The following is a 17024-nucleotide window of genomic DNA, read 5'->3' on the forward strand; positions in this document are numbered from 1 at the left end:
TGATCCTTCTGCTTCAGTCTCCCAACTATCTGGGACTCATGGTGTATGCCACCATGCCTGGCTAATTTTTTTGTTTTTAATAGAGACAAAGTCTTGCTCTTTTTCCAGGTTGGTCTCAAACTTCTGGGCTCAAATGATCCTCCTGTTGTGGTCTCCCAAAGTGCTGCAATTATAGGCATGAGCCACCACACCCAGCCAGCAGTTTTTTAAATTGCTGAATAATAGTCCATTTGTGTATACAATTCAATTTATTTATCCATTAGTCTGTTGATGGACATTTGAGTGGTTTCCAGTTTTTGGCTGTTATGAATAAAATTGCTATAAGCTTTCTTGTATAGTCTTTTTTTTTTTTTTTCTTAGAAACATTTCACAGGTCTTACAAACAGAAGGTATGTCTGTGTCGTGGACAGTGGTGAGATAAGATGGTGGATCTCTGTGCCTCATGTACAAGTCTTTGTGTAGACATACCATTTCTGTTGAATCTATACCTGACAATGAAATTGCTGTATTGTATAGTAGTAAGTATAGGTCCTGGCATGGTGGCTCACACCTGTACTCCCAGCACTTTGGGAGGCCAAGGCAGGTGGATCACATGAGGCCAGGAGTTCGAGACCAGCCTGGCCAACATGGCGAAACCCCGCCTTTACTAAAAATACAAAAATTAGCCAGGCGTGGTGGCGCATGCCTGTAAGTCCAGCTGCTGCTCGGGAGGCTGAGGCAGAGAATCGCTTGAACCCGGGAGGCAGAGGTTGCAGTGCGCCAGGACCGTGTGACTGCGCTCCAGCTTGGGTGAGAAAGTGAGACCCTGTCTCAAAAAACCCGAAAAGTATTTGTTTAACGTTATAAGAATTCACCAGACTGTTTCCCACTAGCAACATACGAGAGATGCAGTTGCTCCACCTCATTACCAGCACTTTGTATTGTCAGTCTTCTAAATATTAACCATTCTTGTGGCTGTGTTGGCATTTTTTTTGTGGTTTTAATTTGCATTTCTTCTAAAACTAATGATGTTTAGCATCTTTTCTACTGCCTTTTAGCCATTTGTATATCTTCTGTTAAGTGTTTGTTCCAACTTTTGTCTTTTTTTTTTTTAAATGGGTTTTTACTCTTGGGTAACAAGACTTTGTGTATATATTTGAGATACAACTCCATCTCAGATATCTGTATCAGTATCTGTCTAATGTTTTCTCCCAGTGTAGCTTATTTTCTTAATGGTAGCTTTAGAAACATGTAAGTTATAAGTTTTTATGAAATCTAGTTTATCAATTGTTTTTCTTTTATGATGAGCTTTTTCTGTCCCAAGACATTTTTTGCCCATCTGAAGGCTGTGAAAATTTTTTCCTCTGTTTCTTTTAGAATTTTTCTAGTTTCATCATTTACATAGAAGTCTGTGGTCCATTTGGAGTTAATTTTTGAGTGTGTCACAAGGTAAAGGTTGAGGTTCATTTTTATAGTTTATTTTATAGTTATTCCAGTACCATTTGTTGAAAACATGATTCCTTTTTTATTAAATTATATTGGCACCTTTGTTGAAAATCAGTTTTCAATATTTTATTGTATGGAATTTTTTCTGAACTCTTTTTCCATTGACCTATATGTTTATCCTACACTGTCTTGACAAATGTAGCTTTATGGTCAGACTTGGAATCAGATACTGTAAAGCCTCCTGTTTTGTTCTTTTATTTCAAAATTGTTTGACCTAATTTAGTTCTTTTGCATTTCAATACACATTTTAGAATTGGCTTGTTAATTTCTACAGAAAAGCTTTCTGGGATTTTTATTAGGATTGTGCTGAATCTATAAGTCACTTGGGGAGAAGCGACATGTTTATAATATGGAGTCTTCCAAGCTGTCTTATGTTACATTTCTTTGCTTATCTAGACCTTCTTTAAGTTTTCACAGCAATGTTTTGTATTTTCATGTACAGATCTTGTACGTATTTTGTAAATTTAATACTATTTCATGGTTTCGGATGTCTTGTAAATCTTTTAACATTTAAAAATTTTTTTATTTGATTGCTAATACGTAGAAACACAGTTGATTTTTCTATATTGAGCTTGAATTTTGTGACCGTTCTAAATTCATTGATTGCATTATAATTTTTTTGTAGATTCCTTAGCACTTTGTACATAGATGATATATTGTCTGTTAATCGGGACAGTTTTACTTCTTGTCCAATCTGAATGCCTTTCGTTTCTTTTATTTATTTCTTTTTCTTCTTTTTGTCTTACTGCATTGGTCAAGACTTCTAGTAAAATATTAAAGTACTGAGAATGAGCATCCTTGCCTTGTATACTCTTTTAAAGAGAAAGCACTGCGTCTTCCACCATTAAGTATGATGTTAGTTTTAGGTTTTTCACAGATGCCCTTTGTAAGGTTGAAGGAGTTCCCTTTGATTCCTAGTTTTCTGAGTTTTTATTGTTGAATTTTGTCAGATGCTTTTTTTGTATCTCAATAATCACATAGTATTTCTCATTTTTTCTGTTAATATGGTAGCTTGTATTGATTAATTTTCAAATGTTAAACCAGCCTTGCAGTCCTAAGATAACTCGCACTGGATCATGATATGTTATCCTTTTTATATAGAGTTGCAAAATTTGTTCAGGAATTTGGGTCTATAATCATTAGATACATTGGCCTGTAGTTTTTGTTTTATTTTCTCTTTTAATGTATTTATCTGCTTTTGGCATCAGAGTAAGACTGGCCTTATAAGATGAATTGGGAACTGTTCTTTTCTCTATGCTTTGAAAGAGTTTATTTAGAATTAGTATTATTTTTACTCTAAATGTCTAATAGAATTCACCAGTGAAAATATCTGCCTGGAATTTTCTTTGTGGGGAGTTTTAAGTAGCTAATTCAATTTCTTTAATAGATGCACAGCTACTTTCTACTGTGGTTGTACCTTTTTTTTCTATTGTAGGGATTTATCCATTTCATCCAAATTGTTGGATTTGTTGGCATAAAGTTATTCATAATATACCCTTATCCTTTTAACATCTGTAGGATCTATGACATTCTCACTTTGATTCCCGATTTTGATAATTTGTTTCTTCTTTTTTTTTCTTCATCTGTCTAGCTAAGGGTTTATCAATTTATTAGTCTTTTTAAACAAGTATTTTGTATTGCTTTTTCTGTTTGTTTCTATCTCATTGATTTCCACTTTTATTTCCTTGCTTCTGCTTTCTTTGGATTTAATTAATTCTCTTTTCTGGGTTCCTAAGATTGTAGCTTAGATCATTGTGGGATGGGGTTATAGATGAAGCAACACTAGACATGTGCTGATAATTGTTAAAACTGGACAATGGATACATGGAGTTTTATTCCATTATACTGTTTTTTTTTTAAACGTTTATTATAGGTTCAAGGGTACGTGTATAGGTTTGTTATATAGATAAACTTGTGTCAGAGGGGTTCGTTATACAGATTACTTTATCACCCAGGCACTTTTTTCTGATCCTCTCCCTCCTCCCGCCTTCCACCCTCAAGAGGACCCCAGTGTCTGTTGTTCCTTTCTTTGTGTTCATGAGTTCTCATCATTTAGCTCCCACTTATAAGTGAGAACATACAGTATTTGGTTTTCTTCTGTGTTAGTTTGCTAAGGATAATAGCCTCCAGCTCCATCCATGTTCCTGAAAAAGGCATGATCGTGTTCTTTTTCATGGCTGCATAGTATTCCATGGTGGATATGTACCACATTTTCTTTATCCAGTCTGTCAGTGATGGGCATTTAGGTTGATTCCATGTTTTTGCCATTGTGAATAGTGCTACAGTGAATATTTGCATGCATTTGTCCTTATGGTAGAATGACTTATATTCTTTTGGGTATGTACCCAATAATAAGGTTGCTGGGTCAAATGGTAGTTCTGTTTTTACCTCTTTGAGGAATCGCCATCCTGCTTTCTAAAATGGTTGAACTGATTTACACTCCTGCCAACAGTGTGTAAGGGTTCCCTTTTCAGCAAAGTTTCAGGATACAAAATCAATGTACAGAAATCACTAGCGTTCCTATACACCAACAACAGCCAAGCAGAGAGCCAAATCAGGAAGACAATCGCATTCACAGATGCTGCAAAAAGAATAAAATACCTAGAATACAGCTAACCAGGGAGGTGAAAGATCTCTACAATGAGAATTACAAAACACTGCTCAAAGAAATCAGAGATGACACAAACAAATGGAAAAACATCCCATGCTCATGGATAGGAAGAATCAATATCATTAAAATGGTCATACTGCCCAAAGCAACTTACAGATGCAGTGCTATTCCTACCAAACTACCAATGACATTCTTCACAGGATTAGAAAAAAACTATTTTAAAATTCATGTGGATCCAAAAAAGAGTCCAAAGAGCCAAGGCAATTCTAAGCAAAAAGAACAAAGCTGGAGGCATCACACGACCTGATTTCATTATGCTACTCTTTAAATTTATGTATATGTTTGAAATTTTTTATAATATCCAACTCCATAGTAATTTTTTTGATATTTATATGCTATTGACATTCATTTTTATGGAGGTAGTTTCTATTTTAGATATTGGTAAACTACTTGTAGGATAGCTCCACAGAATTTCTTAATAATTAAGACTATATATGCTTTTTAGTGGTTCTTATGGGACAGTTGCAACAGTGACATGAATCTTGATGCTGTAAGCTCTGGAAGAAATTGGGATACCTCAAAAACGATTCGTGGGGAAAAGAATGAGTAGTAGGTAATTGTTTATGGAAAAGCAAATTGATACATGTTCAATAATAGTACAATATCAACATGTATCTGCCCCTTGATAGTTCCCACAAAGGCCAAGTTTGTTAATAAAAATATCTGAATAATAATAATAAAACATTAATACTCAGTATAGTTGATGGGTAACAGGTATTTTTATTATGTTGTGTATAAGTTTCTTGTTATCCCCACCTTCTTCCGTCCAAAAAAAGACATTTGTTATTACATTGCTTTTTAGGTATAATGGCCTTAATATACCTATGTATAGATGTTAGGAAAAAATGCATGCACAAATGCTCTATGTCTCATCTTTAGGAGTAGAATGGTGCATCTCACATAGCTTTTTCTACATACTTCCTTAGTGTTTTGTATTGTTTTATCTTGCCTTTTTTAATCTGGAGCTTTTTGTTTGTGACTCATACTATATGGCACATTAGTAGTTTTTTTTTTCAAGAGTGACATTTATTTTTAGTAAAATATGTATGTGACCACATTTCTGTTGGCTGCTTTTTTGTCAGGAAATTCACATGCCGGTTGCTTGGCTGATCTCCTTTTCTCTTTCCTCCTTAACTAATTATCCATACCTACATACCAAAATAACAATGATGATGATAAATTGTATGGTGCTTTGGCTCTCAAATCAGTCAAGAATGGTAAAGTTATTTTATTTTGCTTCACTTTAAAAGTAAACCTCCATCCACAAACAGAAACACAGGTGGATTCATATTCTGTGTTGTTAATACTTAATGGAGATTCAGTGGTAGAAGAGTAGAGAAGCAGAGAATACCTAATCAGACATAAGGAGTAAGAGAGAGACCTTATAATTTATTTTAATATGAATGTGGATAGCTCAGTTTTTTTCTTTTTCTAAGTTTTTTGTTTTTTTTTTTTTTTTTTTTTTTTAGAGACAGGGTCTCACTCTGTTTCCCAGGCTGGAGTGCCATGACGCGATCACAGTTACTTACTGAACTTCAAAGTCCTGGGCTCAGGCAATCCTCCTGCCTCAGGCTCCCAAGTAGTAGGACTACAGGTGTGTGCCATCACACCAGCTGATTTTTTTTTTTAAGAGATACAGTTTTTCTTTGATGCCTAGGCTGGTCTCAAACTCATGGCCTCAAGTGATCCTCCCACCTTAGCCTCCCAAAGTGCAGGGATTATAGCCCTGAGCCACTACACCTGGCTAGCTCATTTTTTGAGTGAGTATAAGTCTCATGCCTTTCAGGGCTTGGCTTTGCTTCTGTAACACCATTTTATCTGATTAATCATCCAAAACTGCACGTAAGTGTCCTGAATCTGAAACTTTGACTGTACCTTCTCATTTAGTCTCTGATGGTTTTGAAATGATAGTCTGTGGCAGCAAGGTATAACCAATTTTTGCCTTGATTAATACCAGCTTGAAGTTCTGCATCATTCCTAAATGTAGTTCTACTTTTAACGAGCAGTGAAGGACTCTATTTGAAATAGTTTTGCTACAGCACTACAGCATTCTACCTTCTGGAGCTTCAAGTTATCCCTGCTCAATTTGTACAGTTTTATTTTCTATACAGGTGTCGTCACTTGCTGCAATAGCATAACACAGTGTTATATGGTGCCATAAGAAATAAAATTGTACGTCAGATAAAATAGAGAGTAGCTACCAAAGTCAGATATTTCTCCCAAATGTTTATAGAAAGCAAGACAATATAGCACTGCCAGGCATTGAATCCCATCTGTGGTACTTGTCTAGCTTTGTAACCTTGGCCAAATTATACATTTTCTTTGTGCTCTATTTTTCTCATCCATCCGATGGGAATAATAACACCTACTTTGCAGAATTGTTCCAAGGTTTAAATGAATTCGTATGTTAGAAATATTTATAAGTGTTAGCTATTATTAGTAGTTCTTTCTGAGCCTTAGTATATACTTCTGTTATAAAAGTTATTACATATACATGTTGATTTCCATGCCTTCTCTGTTAATCTGTTAGCCTGATGGTAGAATGCGGTCTTTGTCTTACATATTTACCACAATGTGCTGTGCAGTGTATGTGCTATTCAGTATATGTAAACCTAGTAAATATAGTTGAATGAAGGTTAAAGTGAGATCTAATGTGTAGAGGACATATTAGCCTTTTTAAATAAAATCAACTTCCACTCTAGTTACATTTATTGCTATTTAACTTATTTTTTGTTTTAGAAAATGTTTTTCAGTAGATAAATGGAATGGGTATTATAAAAGCATGTCACTTAGTATCTAGTTCTTGTTTTCATCTTTTTTTTTTTTTTTTCCTGGTGTGGTGCTGATGGAACTAGTGCCGCAGTGTGTCTGGAGAATAAATGTGGATATCCCTGAGGAAGCTAATCAGAATCTTTCATTTGGTGCTACTGAAAGATGGTGGGAGCAGACAGATTTGACCAAACTAATAATATCAAACAATAAACTTCAGTCACTTACAGATGACCTACGACTCTTGCCTGCACTGACTGTTCTTGATGTAAGTTGACTGACTATAAATATGGATTATTAACTGAAGAGACTCTAAAGCTAAATTTAGGCTTTGATAGCAGAAAACCTTTCATGTTGAGTTGGTAATGCAAGGACAGATAGTAAATTATCATGCCTGGCATAGCATAATGGTTAAAAGTGCAGGATCAGAACACCAAGTTTCTAATTCTGACTTCTGCTACTAAATGGCTGTGTGACCTGGGGAGCGTTACCTCTCTGTGCCTTAGTCTCTACATCTATAAACCAAGACTGATACTACTACCTATTTAAACATTTTGTCTGTAGAATTAAATAAGTTATTGAATACAAACAGAATCAATATTCAACAAGTGGTTATTTCTGCTCATCTTTTTTTTCTTATTACTATTTTGCACAGGCAAAATAGTGGCGTGATTATGGGTCACTGCAGCCTTGAACTTATGGGCTTCAGCAATTCTCCTGCCTCAGTCTCCCAAGTAGCTGGGACTATAGGTGCATGCCACCACACCCGGCCATTTTTTTGTGTGTGTGTAGAAATGAGGGTCTCACTATGTTTGCCAGACTGGTCTTGAACTCCTGTCCTCAAACTCTCCTCCTGCCTCAGCCTCCCAAGTGCTGGGATTACAGGCATGAGCTACTGCGCCTGGCCTATTGTTACTATTTTTATCATTATTATTCTAGCTATTAAAGCAAGTCTATATGTATATATATATTACTTGCCTTCAACCTCATTGAGTTAAATTATTGAACTTAAATTTTTTGTGTTTTTATTCAGGGATTCTTTTTAGTCCTTTGTTGCCATGTCCTGTGGTAAAGTGAAGCATAAGTAGCATATTTCAGAATCTGCAGGCTTCACAATCTGGTATACTTATCAACATAAAAAATCGTCCAATTCATGTGTTGAAAAGTAGAATCTAAATAGATCAATTTTTAGGGAACTTTTTATTTTCTTCATTTGTAAAACGAATGGGTTGGCTTACTCTAAGGTTCTTTCTACCTTAAAAACTGTGATTCTGTGAGAACATGAGAAAAGTCCCTCTTTTCTCATATAATTTTTTATATATTGACATAAATCATATCATCAGAGAGCTGTTTTTAGTTTCTAACCCCCTCATCTCTTCTTTGAAATTGAAACTCTGATGAGTTGGAATTTTTCTTAGTATAATATTTAAAGTGGATGACTTAACACTTCATGACTTCTCGTCTCTTCTGTTCTCTTCTCTTCTCTTCTCTCCTCTCCTCTCTTCTCCTCTCCTCTCCTCTCCTCTCCTCTCCTCTCCTCTCTCCTCTCTTCTCTCTTCTCTCTTCTCTCTTCTCTCTTCTCTCTCCTCTCTCCTCTCTCCTCTCTCCTCTCTCCCCTCTCCTCTCCTCTCCTCTCTCCTCCCCTCCCCTCCCCTCCCCTCCCCTCCTCTTTTCCATTTTTTGAGACAGGGTCTCACTCTGTAGCCCAGGCTGGAATGCAGTGGCACAATCTGGGCTTACTGCAGCCTTGACCTCCTAGGCTCAAGCGATCTTCCCACCTCAGCCTCCTGAGCAGATGAGGCTACAGGTGTGCGCCACTACGCCTGACTAATTAGAATTTTTTTTTTTGTAGAGACAGGGTCTCACTAATTTGCCTAGGCTAGTCTCAAACTGGGTACAAGCGATTTGCCTTCTTTGGCCTCCCAAAGTGCTGAGATTACAGGTGTGAGCCACTGCTCCTAGCCTTACTTGATGATTTCTGAACAGCCGTTTGGTAATCTTCAAACTGTTCTACATACAGAACAAGTATGTTGAACAGTAGTTCAGTAGTTCAACTTGTTGCTATTGAATTTGAGGAACAGGAGATTACTAATAGTTTTGTACACTGGCAAAGCTTATATATTGTTAATGATAAGACTAAGAATATTGACTTTGTCTTTTAAAAACTTTTAGATACATGATAATCAGCTGACATCCCTTCCTTCTGCTATAAGAGAGCTAGAAAATCTTCAGAAACTTAATGTCAGGTAAAAATTAAGCTTATTTACTTCTATTATTGCCCTTATAATGATTTAAATCTAATATTCTTTAAATTTCCTCAACATTAAAAAATATCTTTGAATTATCTCAGAAAGTAGTTAAAGCAGAATAAGAATTTTAAGTTTTTTAAAGCTTTAATTCTTAGTTTGTATGTTTTTTCTTTGTTTTAGCATTAACCCCATCATTTCTGATTTTACAAAATGCAAGGCTAGTTGATTTTTTTTAAATGCTTAAATTTTTTTTTTATAAAACAATTCTTAGTGGTTTGTTATTTTAGTAAACCTCTTTGTTGATGTCTCAACTTTTAAGTTACCTTGATATTCTAAAAATATCTAAACAATAAGGAAGAAATGTAAAACAATTCTTTCATAAATGAAATACTTCATAGTTTTTATTAGTAGTCGTTTTTGAACTTCTCCAAGGACTCCTGGGGTTCTACGGATGTATTTTTGTAACTGTCATGGACATACTGGTACATGGGATATTCAGTGGCAAAGATTGTAGCTAACTCTGTTTGCTTTCTGATACATATCCAGACTTTTAAGAAAGAATAACTTTGCCTTATGTTTGTTATATAGATATAGGCTATGGGAAAGGAGATTTAAAGAGGTCTTATTTTGGAGTAGAAATAAATGGTTTAAGAACTTAAAGCATAGTTTGAAAAACTGTGGCTTATAAAATAGATACGGTTACAGATCTGTGTAACGTAGTATAGTCAAATTTGTTTTCTGGAGATAAGCTAACTGGTTCGAGGGAAAATAGTCCCTCCCAGTAACACTCCTCATTTGGTGGAAAACATAAAATTACCATTGGCCAGTGAAAATATATATACATAAAAAGGTGCTAATTATTTAGAACTCCGTCAGAGTGTCTTCCCCTTACAAGTCAAAGGCATAGACGTGGTCTGTAAAGACAAGAGTGGGGATTGTTGAGAGGAAGAGAGGAAGCAGTAAGTGTTGAGTGACATGGCTTAAGCTTTAGGTTCTATACTTAAGAGTATGTAGGTGTGTTCTCAGTGAAGAAGTTTAAAAAATTAGCTAAGAAAAGGAGATGGAGGAAATCTATAGCTAAAATTATATCTCTGCCCAGTTAGATCCCTATCAAGTGTGCAAAGATTTCAGCTAGGTAACCAATAACAGTAACCGACTTAACAATATTATTGGTTCTTGTTTTAGAAGACATCTTTTGACTTTTTTTGTCTCAACTAGTTTTATTTTACTGTAATTTAGGGTTATTGTAAGCACCTTGTATTTCCCATTTTCCCCGTTATTTGTAAAGTAACTCTATGGCATGAAAATAGCATGGAATTCATAAGTGAATATTTAAGTTGTGATAAACCTGGGAACTAGTTGAGTCATCTCTTAATTATCACGGAGTGTATCATCCTCCATGATTTGAGACTTCTAAACCATTACACTGAATATCTCTACAGAAGGGCTTAACTGAAAAGACCAAGTATGAAGAAGAGTGGAATTGCATATTACATTCAACTTGACATCCTAGGTCCTCAAGCAGAAATAGCTATTTTTGCCTTAAAACCGAACATATAAGATGTAACTCCATTGTGGTATATGTGTGCATATAGTTTTGTCAAAATTCTGAAAGTCAGTTATAGTATGTATTAGTCCATTTTCATGCTGCTGATAAAGACATACCCGAGACTGGGAAGAAAAAGAGGTTTAATTGGACTTACAGTTCCACATGGCTGGGGATGCCTCAGAATCATGGTGGGAGGCAAAAGGCACTTCTTACATGGCACAGCAGGAGAAAAATGAGGAAGATGCAAAATTGGAAACCCCTGATAAAACCATCAGAACTCATGAGACTTATTCACTACCACTAGAACAGTATGGGAGAAACCGCTCCCATGATTCATACTATCTCCCACCGGGTCCCTCCCACAACGTGGGAATTATGGGAGTACAATTCAAGATTAAATTTGTGTGGGGACACAACCAAAGCATATCACAGTATAACAAATTAAGAGTCTAGTATGTCCTATCACATTGCATGTCAAATCAAGAGTTGATTATAAGCATGCAATCAAAACATCACAGATTATTTATGTTTGGCTAAAAGCCTTTATTTCTTTGTTATTTTTCTTTGAAACCCCAATGTGGTTACTTTAGATTACTATTATTTTAATGAGTACGTATTTTTGGATATGAATTTTGATAAGTACTTAAAGTTAGTAACTGTATTTGATTTCATGAGTCCAGTGTCATTGGTTAGCAAGAAATGTCTTTGATAAATATTTATTGTATTGCCACTAAATTATTCATCATTTATTTTATCAACCAATAGCCATAACAAACTGAAAATACTCCCTGAAGAAATTACAAACCTAAGAAACCTGAAGTGCCTGTATCTCCAGCATAATGAATTAACCTGCGTATCAGAGGGATTTGAACAACTTTCCAATTTAGAAGATTTAGTAAGTTGTGATTTTCCAATTTTTGTCTAATTTGGGGCTGGTGGGATTTTTCATCAGGCTGAGAAATTACATATATGAGTGAAACTGTGGGAACATGGACAGCTGATTTTGTGGTTAGATTATCAGAAATGTGCATTTCAATAAGATAGCTAAATTTGTCATTGTAAATTTGGTTTTCCTGTATTATGAAATCAACTTTAAGTTTTAATTTAGGAAGAGTTTGGGAAAGGTGCAATGAAGATTACTTTGTTATTCAGAGGCTTTACAGCGTAGCAGAATAGAGGAAAGTTGTCTTTAGCATATACCAATTCTCTTTTCTGTGCCCATTTCCATTTCCTTCTTTATATTACCTGTGGCCCTTCTGCCTTCCAAATGTCCAGGTAATTCATTGAAGGTCTGTCTTCTCTACTTTTCAAAATGGCCACACTTCCTGGCAAAATTTTAATTCTATTGTTTCACTTATCTTAAATAGAGGTAACTATAAAGCAATACAAATATTATTTTAGTCATATTATTATTATTATTTTATTTTTGGGGGGACAGGGTCTTACCCTGTCACCCAGACTGGAGGGCAGTGGCGCGATCTTGCTCACTGCAACCTCCACCTCCCAGGTTCAAGTGATTCTCCTGCCTCAGCCTCCCAAGTAGCTGGGATTACAGGCATGCACCACTACTGCCCGGCTAATTTTTGTATTTTTAGTAGAGACGGGGTTTCACCATGTTGGTCGGACTGGTCTTGAACTCCTGACCTCAAATGATCCACCTGCCTCAGCCTCCAAAAGTTCTGGCATTACAGGTATGAGCCACCACTGCTGGCCTAGTTGTATTATTAGGAATAATAAAAACAGTAGACATTTATCTTTGAGCATTACATATGGCAAGGTAGGCAGTTTCATCCCTTAATACAATAAGAAAGCAAAGCTGATAAAAAGGAAATTCAGAGCTGGGTGTGGTAGTTCGTGCCTGTAATTCCATCACTTTGGGAAGCCAAGGTGGGTGGATTTTTTGAGCCCAGGAGTTCGAGACCAGCCTGGAAAACAAGGCAAAAACCCTGTCTCTACAAAGAATACAAAAATTATCCAGGTGTGGTGGCACGTGCCTATAAGTCTCAGCTACTCAGGAGGCTGAGGCAGGGAAGTTGCCTGACTCAGAGAGGTTGAGGCTTTAGTGAGCTATGATTGAGCCACTGCACTCCAGCATGGGTGACAGGAGACCCTGTCTCAAAGAGAGAGAGAGGAAAGAAGAAGAAAGAGAGAGAAAGGAAGAAAGAAAGAGACAGAGAAAAGACAATTTGTCAAAAGTAACACAACTAATAAGTAACAAAATTAGAATTTGAGTATAAGTCAATTTGACTCCAACGTGTATTTGTCTCTTTTTTTTTCCCATTTTGCCACCAAAGGAATAAGATTCCACTGTAGGCTATACCATCTGAAAGACTTTAGCTATATTAAATCAAAGGTACTAATATATAATATCTACTCCACATAGTTAAGTCATATTGCATTGTTATTCTTTTCCCTTTTACATGTTTTGGAAAACTCCTGTCATTTTAGCTTGCTTTTCATTAAAGGAAGAAATTACTCCTTTTCTATTTTTACATCCTCCTTGATTATTTCCCTCATTTGCTCTAGTGTTTAAAAGTCAAAATATATACTCTTCTCAACCATTCCTTCAGTGTCTTCTTGTCTTTCCATATGATCAAATGGGAAATAAGGTTTGGATAGTAAAAGTCATAGGTAGATAAAATGAATGGCAAAGGAGGAAGCCATCAGATTTTCTTATAAAAATTGGTGGTAAAAGGTAGCAGTTGATTTAAAAGAGTCCATTTGGAGTTGAGAGCTGAAAGGAAAAATTTAAAATAAATAAAATTTCTACTATCCACCCACATGTTCCCAGAGACTTATTTGCATAATGAAAGGATGTTTCATTTCAGAATTATGTTCTACAGAGTCAATATCAAATAAATCATAAATGTGAGCAACAATATATTAAAACAGATTAAACACCTATAATTTAAGCTAGTAATATTTCTTAAACTTATATAAAAACTGCTTAGCACAATGCAACTAATTAAATATTTGTTAAAGGAATGACTTGGCATAAATATGGATTAATTTATATACAGTGTATTTATGTTTTATATCTAACAATTACTAACTGCAGTAATTATTTAACTTTATTAGTAATTTTATGTAGAATTTACAAAGGAGTTTATTAGAATTATTTGGGTTTTTAAAAATGCTTTGACAATTTCTGAATTAAGTTTTTTGTTAGTAACTTTTTATTTTAGGCTTTTTATTTTAGAATAATTTTAGGTTTATAGAAAAGCGAATATAGTAAAAGAGTTCTCATATACCCTACATCCAACTTTCTTTAATGTTGATATAACCACAGGAACACTCAGATGTTCATATTGGTACAATACTAATTAAACTGCAGACGTTATTTGGATTTTCCCAGTTTTTCCACTAATGTCCTTGTTTTTGTTTCAGAGTCCAATGCAGGATACCACATTGCATTTAGTGTTAGTAACTTTTGATATTACAAAATATTTATTTATTAGCAATCTTTTGATTCTTAGAGTTTTTAGTATTAGAGTTGTAGAATATGTTTTGTTGTATGTTGTAGATTATGATAATATATTGTTATAAAATAATTATAACAGTATGTTTTTAAAAAAAAGATTTGATCCAGTATTTTTACCTTTTTCTATCTTCTTGGTTTCTTCAGAGTTACAAAATGTTACTGTTAGATTAAATGAATTGTTTAGTGTTAGGTTGTTTAATGTTATATTAAATGAAAATCTTATTCATTTTTGCCATTGACACTACTTAACACTTTGCTGTTATGTAGTGGAGCAATTTACACCTAATTTGAGTGTTATAAAAATTACCTGATTCATAACAACATCTTTTAAAGGGAGTTTCAAAAAAAAGTTCTCTTAAAACTATTTAAAGAAAAAGCAAACAATCATTTAAAGAAACATTGAGGTACAGCGATTAATTAAGCAATCTTGAGTGAATGAAGAGTAGAGGGTAGACTTCTGGTACCAGTCAGATCTGACTTTCTGAGGTCAGCAGAAGAACCAACAGAAAATATTTTTTTTCCTCAAAAATGTGAATGGCCATTTTTTTCAGCTTCGTTTTTCCTTTTCTCAGGAATTTTTCTTTCTTGCAAAGATGTTTTTCATTTCCATGACAGTTTATTAATAATACGCCTAATTCTTCTTAGGCACTTAATAAATACTTGATGAATACGTGAATTTTTGCATGAAAATATGATGCATAATATGGCATGACTTAGTTTTAACAGAATCCATTATGTAAAATATTTTTGAAGTTAGAATTCATTTATATCCTGTCTACTACCATTGATGAACATATAGTGAGTGGGCCTGCAGATATTGAAAAAGAATCTTGAAATGAATGATGATATGTGAAATTTTCAGCGAATGAGGGTTACACAACTTGTCACATCTTAAGTAGTCTCTTTTATGTTGTAATTCCTTCAAAAATTTGAAATCCTTTTTAGGGCATTGTTTATTTATTTTTTTACTTGTTTATTCATTTATTTTGTCTTTCTCTTTTTAAAGGATCTTTCAAACAATCATCTTACAACTGTTCCTGCTAGTTTTTCTTCTCTGTCCAGTCTGGTGCGACTCAATCTTTCTAGTAATGAACTGAAGAGTTTGCCAGCAGAAATAAATAGAATGAAAAGTAAATATTTTCTATTTTACATAATACATAAATTTGAAGTTGGTGCAACTTACATTTAGAAAGTAATTCTTAATATAGTTACAGAGAACTAAAGTAGTAGATTTTTATAGTGATAAATGCAAACAATAGCAACTAGTCAGATTTTCTCCAGACCGTTATTATGTATCAAGTGTCTAAAGAAATACCATCATAAAGATACTTAGGCATATGAAAAAGAAGAAAATATGATTATTAGTTGTAGTAGGATTATATACCTAAGCTATACTGTCTTTCGTTCATTCATTCAACATTCATAAAGAGGTTAGTCTCCTCTTACTGGTGAATCTACCTACGATATGTGATTGTATTATAGCTGTAGCCTCCTCATGGTCCCTAAGTAATAATGTTGAGAAATAAGTCTTGTTTTGTCTGAGGTCCCAGATTGTCAATCTTTTTTAAAAAAACCAAAATGTCAAAATTTATTGGTTTTATTAAAGTTTGCCATCAAACCATAATATTTGAAGTATTGTAGAACTAACATTAAGGGATTAAAAAAGTCAAGGTACATTTTAGTACCTTTTAAATTAGTATACTTCATTATAAAATTAAGACTCTAAAATCATTAGTGATTTTTTTGTTTGTTTGTTTAAAGAAACTGTTATTACCAGGCACTGTGGCATGTGCCTGTAGTCCCAGTTACCCAGCTGGCTGAGGCAGGAGGATCACTTGAGCCCAGGGAGTTCTGGGCTGTAGTGCGCTATGCCAATCGGGTATCCACATAAGTTCAGCATAATCATGGTGACCTCCCATAGTGGGGGACCAGCAGGTTGCCTAAGGAGGGCTGAACCAACCCAGGTTAGAAACCGAGCAGGTCAAAACTCCCATCTGATTCATAGTGGGATTGCCCCTTTGAATATCCACTACACTCAAGCCTGGGCAACATGGTGAGACCTCTTCTCTCTCTCTAAAAAAAAAAATAAAATAAATTAATTAAAAAAAACAGTTATTTTGTTACTATTTCTTGGTTGATGATTAGCCTTTTTTTTTTTTTTTTTCTGATCATTTGTAAGCCTTCTTCAATTTAAAAAACCTCCCTTTTGTGGAGAAAGTCATAGAAATGATTGCCTGCATTCAGTTGCAGATAGTTTTGAGGCAAATTTCTAAAATTGTGTTGTTTTGCTTTAGATTAATAGTTATTTGTTGTTTAAAATTGGAGTTTTAAAATGAGTTAAATCTGCCCTAAATCAAATTGACATTTTAGGGGAGTCTTTACCTGGGATACCAATAGTTAAGATTTTGCTGTATTTGTCATTTTTTTCAATAAGGATATTATAAAGAGCAGCTAAATGTAAAATTATCTAGAACGAAGATATAAGCAGCATGGACTTTTTTCATAAATTGAGTGGAAATATCTTGAGAGATAGGAACATATAGATAAATCAACTGAAAAATACATTTGAGTTTATAGTAATTTTTCTAATATCCAATGTTATTAATGACCAGATGCTTTCTGTTTCTCAGCCATGACAATGATACTTTTAAGCTGTTACACAGAGTACATTTAGTTGTACTTTAACAGAGTACCAGAACTTTATTTTTAAAGGTGTTACAGAAATGACCGGGACTGTTGTTAAATTGCCCAGGCTGGGGTGCAATGAGGTGATCGTAACTCCGTGCAGCCTCCATCTCATCTCCCAGGCTCAAGCATTCT

General features: G+C 34.6%; 1 protein-coding gene across 1 annotated transcript in view; it reads left to right on the forward strand.

The window, feature by feature from the left end:
- LRRC40 (leucine rich repeat containing 40) overlaps positions 1-17024 on the forward strand; it is a 65000-nt gene that overhangs the window by 9706 nt on the left and 38270 nt on the right. Inside the window, exons 2-5 of the mRNA XM_032155600.2 lie at positions 7012-7193; positions 9098-9171; positions 11489-11618; positions 15211-15334. Of these exons, the coding sequence (XP_032011491.1) occupies positions 7012-7193; positions 9098-9171; positions 11489-11618; positions 15211-15334 (510 nt within the window). The remainder of the gene's footprint in view (positions 1-7011; positions 7194-9097; positions 9172-11488; positions 11619-15210; positions 15335-17024) is intronic.

Source organism: Hylobates moloch, unplaced genomic scaffold, assembly GCF_009828535.3.
Source record: "Hylobates moloch isolate HMO894 unplaced genomic scaffold, HMol_V3 SCAFFOLD_5, whole genome shotgun sequence".
NCBI classification, from domain to species: domain Eukaryota; kingdom Metazoa; phylum Chordata; class Mammalia; order Primates; family Hylobatidae; genus Hylobates; species Hylobates moloch.